The sequence below is a fragment of the Conger conger genome, chromosome 4 (assembly GCF_963514075.1).
Source record: "Conger conger chromosome 4, fConCon1.1, whole genome shotgun sequence".
Lineage (NCBI taxonomy): Eukaryota > Metazoa > Chordata > Actinopteri > Anguilliformes > Congridae > Conger > Conger conger.
In genome coordinates, this window is record NC_083763.1 from 57,765,841 (window position 1) to 57,777,283 (window position 11,443).

The following is an 11,443-nucleotide window of genomic DNA, read 5'->3' on the forward strand; positions in this document are numbered from 1 at the left end:
CACCATCCGTGCCGTCCTCATTTTATTGAATGTCATTTTTTTCAGTCATTTTTTTCTAAGCCTAAATTTCCCATTATAAAAGTTCACCCAAACTGTCTGGGCATGGTAATGAGAACTGTGATTGACAGACCGTGCCCCCACTTTCCACACATTGTTGTTTGTTACCATAGCTACCTCCATGATACGTGCTCATCACAAGCAAGCTAGCTAACTTAGTATGTCAACTATCGATAGCTAAGGTAAGGACACTGACTTATCCAATAATAATTTTTGCTGGCTTGCTAGCCAAGTTAAGATAAAAGTACAACTATGATATCCTTATGAAAACAAACTAGCTAGCTAACATTATCGTTAACTTCACCTTATGAAAGCAAACTAGCTCAATGAATATAACCAGAAATAGTCTAATAGTCCTTAAAAGCCAGTCAAATTTCAGTTAACCTAACATGAGTCATATATTTGCATTGTATTGCCTGTAGGCCGGTGGCACAAACTATGGTCACAAGTTACAGGGGAGGGATAAGGGGAATAGTAATGCACCTGTGATGCACACAAGGAGAACATTCTCAACCGGCTGAAAAAGGACGATACATTTAATGCGCTTACTCTTCTCCAAAACTAAAGACCGGACATATTTAATACTTTTATCGTGTTTCTGCAATGCCCTCTTGTGCAATTGCATATGAAAACATAGAAAGTGTGACCAACCACCATGTTACACCTTTAAAAGATGTCAGGACAGCACATTAGTCATTAGCTGGCGAGTTTATTTAGGCATTTTCCGTTATAGTGTCCAGAAGGCATCAGAACCCATTGGTCTTCTATAACATACTAATAAACAAAGAAACAAGAAGTTATCAACTTTTACATTTTTTCTTTTCAGTAGCATTTACACAGAATGCTGGGATACACTATTTTATTCACTGGTTTTTCAGTGAATTGTGAGTTGTTTTCAACACAATAGAGACTAAATTGGGTGTGTGTTCATTTTATAGAACTAGTGTACCACTTGAGCATTTAAAATTTAACATCAGTTAAGGTGTTTCATGTCAACTCAATGTAAATGTCTGCAACTCTACAGTCTTGTAATGTATAGCTGGACATTAAAATATATGTGCCATCACATACACTGTTATAATGACATTAACATAATAATGTTGCATCTTTGGGACAATATTACCACGCCCATTGCAAAGTATTATTACAATTAACTGAAATTAAAAGAGAAAAATTATTGTGAAAATCTCTAAAACAAGAAGGATAGACAATAGACATTTCCATTTGCAGGGTTCTGTAAATGGAAAGAAAATATTAATTACAGTAAACAGTGCTGCTGATGAACATCAAATTAATTCTAGATGCAAAAAGGTTTCACAATAAAAAAAAATAATAAACCACGGCCATGGTGAGATTCAAAGGCCAAAGTGATAAAATGATAACCATTAAAGGCCATTTGCATACACAATGTTGTGGAAATTTACATTCCACTCCGTACACTATGAAATCTGCAGAACCATCAGTGAGGTTTTAATGACGCCTGCAAGAAATATTCATTATGTTTCTGTACGATCAAACTGCATAATGGAGGTCATTTTCTTAAGTTAACTTAAAGAGGAAGAGGGGGGCAGCTTTTCAGTGCGACTAAAAAAAAAAAAAACCTGTAGGCTGAAATGCATATAAAAGAATATACTGACCCAATCTGCACATTGCTGACAACAAACTGTATTAGTTAAATCTAATTTATATGTAAATTAGATATTTTATACCTTGAGTAAACAGCTTACATCACTAGTCTGTTTTAATGTACTTTTTATATTGCATCACAGCTACCAATAATTTTCCACACTGATTTTTTTCCTGCAAAGACATTGGTAGCTATGCTCAAAATAGCACTTTGAACAACAACCCTGTAATGTGACACCACTATGTAAATACAGTTAAATGCAACTGTTTATTTCAGTTAAAATCTGTAAATTACTGTGTTTGCAATAAAATGAAAATGTTCTTTCTACTTAAATGTGAGGTCATAAAGGGCATAGGTGTCTAAGGATATTGAAATGCTTGTCATGAAAGTGATGGTAGTTTCACTTTACCTCCTGTGAAACAGTTATCTGTTCAGCAGGCCTGATATTCTTTATAATCATGGCTCACATGGAAACCACTGCAACTTTAAGTCCTATCATTTTTTTACATCAAGAAACAATTACAGAGTAATCTCCACAACAGTGACTTGAGAAATCAGATAATCAATTCATTTCAAGGACGTTAACTGCTGGAAGGTTCATATCCCTTACAATGCACTGTATTTCAATAATGCAAAGGTTGGGACAAAACAGAAACGGGGGTGGAAGAAAGGGGTAAATCAGATTTAAGGTGAAAATATCGAAATTTGGATCTAAACATTTTAGATTTTATGTTCCCTAATTATTTTGCATATATCACATTTCTTTTGTTTGAAAAGTGTGACAGTTACTTAAAATACTGTAGCTGCTTTGAAAATATGTTCAGGAATTCAACAATATGCCATACTCACTATCCCACAGTGTGAATATTGACTGTTAACGAACGTCTCTGTACATTGCTTACAGTATTGTATGCTATTTTTACACAAAAATAGATTTGAGAGCTCTCCATTGAAAACCTCCATCCATTTGTTCAATTGCAATAGCTAGTTGTCCGCTAGCATAGATATCAGTTAGCATAGCAGTTTCATCTCCCCATTCACAGAAGCTAGTTAGCAATGTGCAGAGGTCCATGTAGGAAAGATGGCTGTCAGTTCCGTATACAGTACAAATCAACAGCTCAGTTTGTTCAGATTGCTCAATTTGCATTAAATTTGCATATTTATTTTAATGAATCTAACATGGCTATAATCAGCAGCTAATTTCTCCAGTAGTTAGGATCACATTTTGTAATGCTACTATAACAAATCTTAGTACTTCAGACTTTTCACATTTTGTATCTCAGCAATTTCAATGTATGTTTACATATAATGAGTACATCTTTGCAAGACAGAATGCAATAAGAAAATACAATTAATAATAGAATTATAATAATAGTATTATAATATAGAATAATATTTTTTGAAAGCAATTTTTTTCCGTAAAGCTTTGCCCTAAAATACATTCATAATAATTATATCATTAATCATGAAACCATAAATTTATGAAATTGTTTGGATAAATATTTGACATGGTAAGCTATTGATTATCACGCAATAAAATAAAATATACCCCACAGTAGCACATTTTTCGCAAAAAGGGGGTGATGCATTAGTCTATAGTGTTAGATATTTTCATAAAAAAGTATGACATTTAAGTGGCTCACTGACTGTAGTAATTAGTGTATAAAAGAATATACTTGAAATGATACACGTCTAGCCTAAAGTGCCCTGGAGTTATTTTCAACAGCTGCATCACTTCCATATAAAAAACATAATCAACCAAGTTATATTTGCCAAACATATCCTTAATTTTTTCAGGTTCTTGGCGCCATCCATGAACGAATAAATGAACAATTTCTGTTCAAATTTCGGCAACACAAGCATGGGCCCGGGGCCAACATGCTTACGTTACACTTCGGGCCCTGCGGATCGATGTGTCCAAGCAGCAGAACAGCTGAGCAGAGTTGGCCGAGAGGAGCACTGGTGTCAGGAGAAAGAGCAGACTGCTGCACGGCTCCTCTGAGTGCCTCACACTATTTTCAGGAGTGGGGCTTTGTCCCGGTGCTTGGGTAACCGGCTCTCCCGGCACGGCCCAGCACCTGAAAACCAGTGGTGGACGGCCTGCCGAAACCGCATGAGCACCGGGGTGAAAAATGGCTTTCCTCCCTTCAGTCTTCACCGGGCTCCCGTCGGCCTCGAAGTGGTTAAAAACATTTAGCCACGGTGTTGCTTTGCTGAAACAGCAACAGGGCATTAATTTGACATTAGCGCAGTAACATCAATTCCCCTCCGTTTCCAACTTGGGTAATGCATTTACTGGAAAGAGATTAATATCAATTCCATAAATCATTCAGCAGAATATCCGGACCCAGAGACATTGGGGTAATGTCATATATGTTAGCCGATCTCAGTCTGGGAGCCCAGTGCCCATTAATCAACGTCTGGGGCCCTCGGAGCATGTCATCTGGGAAAATGGGGAAACTTTAAAAAAGAAACCACCTGATTATTTATTTATATTACTGCTCTAAACATATGTTTATTCCCTTTATATGTTTATACTTCCCTGCTTTACTGCATCCCTCCCTGGACTGATTACACGTTGTAGCCCTCTTATTCCTGGCTGCCCATGCCAGCCTCTAAAACATGTTTCCTGTGTTAGCTCCTCCTGCCATCACTATGTCTCATATAGCCATATAAATGCCCCATGTGATTTATATGCAATTAAAATACTTGCCTACATACAGTATCCTACACAGGCCTATTTTATAATTGCTCCAAGCCTGAATATGCCATTTTTGCACAGTCTAAGCCGCTATGATTTGTAAACATCTTGTCAGCTTTTGGTAGATAAAATATGTGAATGAAAAATTAAGCGGTTATGTAATATATTCCTTACTGCATTTCACATGCCATAAGCTCATGTTCAAAAAGGCATCCAATGTTGTAGGGAAGGGCTAAAAGCAAAAAAAAAAAAAAAAAAAACTGAGAAAAACTGGAAGAAATGTTATACGTCTAAGAAGAACAAATTTTAACCACGCTATAACACAGCTAAAAAAAAAGAAGTCTAAGTATATCATGTGTTCCTTTCTCATTAACACTTGGACATTTAGCTGTCGTCTAAGCAGGAAAATAAATTCTTCACAAAACAATCCATTGGGTCTGCACCAATTAGCCTAATATATTAATCAGGTTAATTAAGGCTACAAAGTCTTGATTGCCATTTCTATGAGTTACATACATAATTGCTTATTTTACCATATTATTTCATCAAACCAGTCATAATTAAAGGGAAATTCTACAGCAAAATGGCATTAGGCTAATTGATCAGATCTAGGCATAACTGATGAATTCTCTCTTAGTGGCTGACCACTCTATGCACAGTAACAGCGGCAATGTCTGGAGTGAATTTGACATACACCTCTAATGACATACACCACTACCCCATTTTTTAAAGAACTACAAAGGGCAGGTAATTATAAGTATACCTCCCCCCAACCTTGCATACTAGGAGAAGGGGTGTTTTTCTCACCTTCATCTTGCAGTAGCCGGCAAAATGAATTCCGACATTAAACTCTTGTCATTTTCCGCACTACAGAGAAGTGACATTTTCCTTTCAGTAGATGTTTATTTAGCTCTCCTTTAGCTATGCTTCCTTAAGTCCACATACAGTATATATATTACAGTTATTTATAAAACCAAAAACAATATATAAAATAGGCTGCCTATACCAACACTGATTATTTTGTAAAATACATACAACAAACAGCTTTTATTACTTCTAAGTAAGCATACATACAGATGACCAGATGTAATATTAAATTGTTGTTAAACAGAGTATTTAGGATTAAACTAATTTTAATTGCTTTTATAGCCTCCATTAGAAATGTTATTACCCCCTTCTACCTCATAGTTTCCCCACATCTTGTGCAAAGAGACTATCCAATTAATAAATCCAATTTGTTTCTTGAGACAAAAACTTCAATATTCTCTTAAAACAAACTTTTTTATTTTCTAGAGCTAACAGTTTCGGTAATGAGTTCCAGCTTGCTATTGCTTGGAAAATTACCATTCGCTGCATTGAATTTGTTCTGCATCTAGGTAGAAGAGGAAAGGACGATTGCCACTAATTATGTCTGTCTGAGCTGAAGGACAAATTCTTATAGAGTATTTCTGGGCTTTTTTTATGAAGATGTTTCTCAAAAGGAAAGTAATTAATAAATGAATCGGTTGTCAACCAAGACAGATTATTATGCATTGTAACTATATTTGTCCTGTATTGACAACAAAGTGGCACTTTATTTTGTGCTTCCTGAAATGTATTACTCTTGCTTCCTGCACACCGAACCAAATAACAGAGCAGTAATCTGAATGTGATTCCAAAACCTGTATTACCCGCCTAGTTGAATTTATTGACATAAACTTTGAACATATGTTTATTACTGCAAGGCTTCTTTCCAGTTTTGATAGAGTTCTGTCTATTTGTGCCTCCCATGAAAAATCATCCCAAGTTACTGTGTTCATTTGACATGTCAATGGCTATACAATACTATTATACTATACTCCTTAACTTAAAGATGAATAGGTAATTTCGGACTTCCAATGGTCAAGAGAGGAATTGCAGCAACAAACATGCTCAAACCAAAACACTGTTTAACCCACCCCTTCTCAGCGAATGCGCTGATGTTGAAACGCCATTGGCTGTGGCAATTCGAACCAATTTTAAACCAATGAGCTTGAATTATTGTACAGCTATACAATGTTTTGGTACAGAGTGCCGGCCCGTCAACTGCATATTTTGAAACCCGAATTTAAGGACTATGAACACAGGCAGAGGGTGAGTCAACATGTCAGTGAGCGTTTTTCAACGTTAGTCAGGGATTTACAATGGTCTTGTAACAATGTTTTAACACAAAAATCTCACCTATTGTACCTTTGAGTATAAAAGTAAATTGAACTGGACAACATAAACCTAGACTTTATTTATTTAGCGGTTCGTTTTCTAGCAAACTAATAAAAGAGGACTAAATAAAATTATGTATTGTAATGTGCCAAATGATATACTGCATAGCCAGGACAGTTCAGGATACAGAACAGTCCTGTGAAGCTATCAGGGTAAGTGTCTTTCTGCGGACATGAGAGCAGAAATATGGGATGTACAATAGCATATCCCTGCCATTTTTATTAGTATTATCCAATGTTTTTCATCTTAAGATTACCCAGCTCATGCCAAATGCAAAATGAATGAAAAGCTGAACTTGTTGTCTGTTGAAGACCCTGAACCTTTCCCTCAGAGTAGATAACAATGCTGTGAAGGTTCCACTGTCTCTCCAGCCCACTTAACCTTGTTCCAGCTGAAAAAAATAAACTTTTTCATTACTGCTGTGTTCACTCGGTCTAAAAGTGCCAAACAAAGGCCATTTACAAAGCATTTGTCAAAACATTAACTCTTTTTAATTACAGTTTTCAACAAGGGAAACTGACAAGGTAACAGAAATAAAGCATTTCAATTTTAATAGTAGATAATTAGCCATTAAAAACCACATTTCGCTCTGCCTCAGTTTCTGTCAGGAGAAATATTGTTATTTTCTCACTAACTGACAACAAGGCCAAACATGCTATCTTTTTAAACATTGCCTGATTTTCTTTTATTAATCATAGTCACACAGCCATGAGACACTGGGGATAAACCAAAATGATCCCCCTACAACGGTATGAGCATAAGTATCAGTATTCCCTTAGTTTCGGCTAAAGATAATGCATGCATTAAATCTGATTATGAGTTTATAAATGACCTGTGTGACAAAAGGTGAATGCTTAAATGGATATCAACAGGACCCTGAACTACACAAGAACATTCAAAACGCCATGAATTGCATCCTATTGCATTCATGAAAATTGCAACACACAAAAGAACAAACTGGCATCAGTTTAATAATCAGTGGTAATCGGAAAACTGTTTCATCACCGTATATAATACAGGGGAAGTAATAGATATTAGTGTAAGCTCACTGAGCACTTTATTAGGAGCACCTGTACACCTACTTATTCACGTGATTACCTCTTCAGCCGATCATGTGGCACCAGTGCAATGCATAAAATCATGCAAATATGGGACAGGCAGTTCAGTTAATGTTCACATCAACTGTCAGAATCTGGAAAAAATTTTATCTCAGTGAGTTCATCCATAGCATAATTGTTGGTGCTAGATGGGCTGGTTTGAGTATTTCCATAACTGTTGATCTCCTGGTATTTTCATGCACAAAAGTCTCTTTGTTGATGAGAGAGGTCAACAGAGAAAGTCCAAACAAGTTGAAACTGACAGGAATGTGACAGTAACACAAATAACCACGCATTACCATGAGGGCGGCCTGTAGTGTAGTGGTTAAGGTAGATGACTGGGACACGCAAGGTCCGTGGTTCGATCCTCGGTTAACCACAATGAGATCCGCACAGCCGTTGGGCCCTTGAGCAAGGCCCTTATCCTGCATTGCTCCAGGGGATGATTGTCTTCTACTTAGTCTAATCACCTGTACGTCACTCTGGATAAGAGCATCTGCTAAATGCCAATAATGTAATGTAATGTAATTACAACGTGAACATACATTGAGGCCTCGTATTTAACATACATACTTGTGAGGGTAAATGCAACTTTATAATGTAAGAGGCAATGTTTTGTTTGGGTACAGTCACACTGTATGTGGCACAGGTTACAAAAAAGTATCATTTGTAAGGAGAATATATTATTAAACTAATTGTTAAAGTAAAGTATTGTTACCAAGTACTACCAACATGCTCGCAACAATTTTCCAGGCTTTTGATTATGAAATATCACGGCTTGCAATCAAAATGGCCCCCTGCTACAAAAGCATTTGCTGCTCCCCATCTAATTCATTGTGTTTTTAAAAGACCTCTACATTGCATTGATTCAACTCTACTTTTGGACTTCATGGCGATGTGACAAGAATGACAAAAAGTACCGGAAGAATGTCCACCGCTTTTTTCCACTCACCACTCTCGAAGCACGCGTCAAAGATGAGGTGACCCTTTCGAGAAGCTCCTGTGTAGCCTGGTGGGGTGACGAGCAGCTTGTTGATGTTGCCAACTAACGCATCTTCACCTCCAGCTTCACTGCCTAGGACAGAAATAGCCGCTTGTTGTGCCACTCGGAATAGATTGATGTTCACATCTACTTCGGTCATCTGAGGCTCTGAACTATCGTTCTTGTAGGCGATTTCTTCACTTGTACATTCACATTCACTCTGTGAATCGAATTTATTAAAATGTCCTAAGGTAGCATAAGGGGTGCCATGTCCGATTAAACCAAGCAAGCAAAGAACCTTGGCTATACCAAAGATTCTTAGTTATTTCAATGCTGTTGTTTGATACTTCTCTTTTGGTATACTTTGGTCCAGATTGTAACTGTAACAACTGGTTACTCGCACAGAACTCTCACACAGATGTTGTTCTTATCCATTGCTTTTAATACATCAGGTTCCATTTAATGAATATGGTCAACAATGTTCTACAGGAAAACGGTACAATTTACTGAGAAATTATGAGGCTATGCAGGTGAAGTAACATGGCCCCCTACCACAGTCTGATGTTCATACTTACTTACTTTAACCCATCATGTAGGTTTTAAAAATGTTTTTCATTTTGCACTAGTTGTAGTTGTGCTTTTACTATAATGCAAAATACTGTGTTGCATTTTTCCAATGTCCATTTAATCTTGAGATTTTTTTTTGCATTCCAGATTTTATCATAAATATTATACTGAAAGACATATTTGGCTAAAAAATGATAGCTCTGGCCCATACTTAAAAAACAAAAACAAACTTCACAGACAAACCATATTGGAAACTGCTGACAGGCTATATGTTATTTGGGCACTGAAGTCAATAGTAGATTTACAAATAAAATCTACGGTTTATTACCAGAATGTCCAGTCTTCAAATTATTTGTACAGATCCAGTTTGTGGTACACTACATTCTGAATAACATTGAAAATTAGTTTGGAATGGTCTCCCTGTTCGATAGATATCTTCTGCACCCCCTGGTCCGATAGAAGTAGCAAGCACAAACCTAACCCAACAACAACAACAACAACAACAACAATAATAATAATAATTTAAGACATGCAATGTTCTCCATTGGGTTTTGCATTTTTCAAAAGGAAACATTTACTGCTGCTTCTTTATCATTTTGAAAACAACTGCAATTCATCTTTCCTGCCACAGAGTCAGGCAAGGGGACATTCCTGCCACAGAATATCTTGGCATGCATTTCAGAATGTTAAACCACAGCCAGGGATGTCCTCAAAGTACACTATAAAGCCTGACGAGGACAATTCCCAGGGTCCTTGTACCAGACCTCTACTTTACAGGGGTCATAGGAGGAGGTCTACAGAAAGAGGCACTTAAAAGATGCATCTGATGTGGCAGAAAGATTTTAGGTATGAAAGGACAAGGATGGATTACACTTCTTCGCTACTTTTCTAAGCATTTACGAGACTGATTCAGCTTTATGTAACATTAAAGATGTGTTTTAAAAAAAAGAAACAATCTTAATAATTAGAATACTGTTATACACGTATCTAAACGCTTGCATATTTAAAAATACAATATTCTTCGATTGCAGAGCCATCATCACCACGATAAAACAACTTAACGGTTTTACTTCGCAGTGCTGCAGCTTGTTTAATGTGGTCCTGCAGTGTTTTTTTATTTATGGGTTGCCAAGACACCAACAGTAGAGGTACAGTACGAATAACTTTGCCAGCCTTCTAGTTTAGTTCTAAGTTAGACTCGATGAGTTTAAAATCAAACAACCATGTACACAACATGTAAATACAACCATAGCTAGCTATGTTTATTGTTAGCTAGCAAACAAGATTTATGCGATGGCGGAGAATGGTATAAAGAGGTAGCTACACCAAGGCAGATAAAGTTATCTAAATCCGTTGAAAGCAAGACGGATATATTAAATAACAGGAAATATGTACTATATGCACCTGTAGCTAACGTTACAAAAAATTTATTCTTAGCTTGTTCGCTAGCTGTCCAGCACTGTGTAGCAGCTAGCTAGCGTCGTTTCATGTCATGGCTCAGTCAATAAGCCATTCAAATATAATTGGCATGCATTCACAAATGAATGTGCTGCCTGTGGTTTGGGGGCTAACAGATAGCTTCCAAGCAAACTTGCTTAGCAACAAGGTTTTCAAAATGTTGGCAAACTAGCCAGCAAAATTATACAAGCCGTGTTAGTCTGAGGGAATTAGCTAGCTCGCTATTCTATTACATGAGCTGAAATGAACGTGCATTAACCATTTAAGTTTGTTGACTCCATAGGCTCGTTAAGATTCAGCCCGACAATATAGCCGTACATATATGCTTAAATGCGTGTAAAATTGTTCCGAAATATCAGAATCATAGCATTTTACTGTATTTACACACCAGTTTCGTGGTCTCTGATGTTCTCCTCCATCTTTCTTTCCATCTTGGTCACAACACAAGCACGCGACGCTAGCAGCATGTTGCCACGGTAACGCAACGTGACGGAGGGGACAGTGCGTGGCCATGTGACTTATTGCAAACCGTACCGTAGCAGGTGCATGGGACGATGGAACATTAAATATTGTAAAAACAAGGCATTTAAATGAATAGTTAGTTACAAATGCCAGTAATAGATTCATATCATATGAATATTTAAAAATGTAATCAAATTAAAATATGATACACATTACACAGAATGTGCACTCCCTGCTAACAGCATTAGGTCAGT

The 11,443-nt window shown here is 36.9% G+C and overlaps 1 protein-coding gene across 1 annotated transcript in view; it reads right to left on the reverse strand.

The window, feature by feature from the left end:
- Positions 1–11,196, reverse strand: part of agbl4 (AGBL carboxypeptidase 4) — a 337,579-nt gene extending 326,383 nt beyond the window's left edge. Inside the window, exons 1-2 of the mRNA XM_061239954.1 lie at positions 11,116–11,196; positions 8,673–8,795 (exon numbers count right to left, since the gene is read on the reverse strand). Coding sequence (XP_061095938.1) covers positions 8,673–8,795; positions 11,116–11,194 — 202 coding nt within the window. The 5' untranslated portion in view covers positions 11,195–11,196. The remainder of the gene's footprint in view (positions 1–8,672; positions 8,796–11,115) is intronic.
- Between the last annotated feature and the right edge of the window lie 247 nt (positions 11,197–11,443).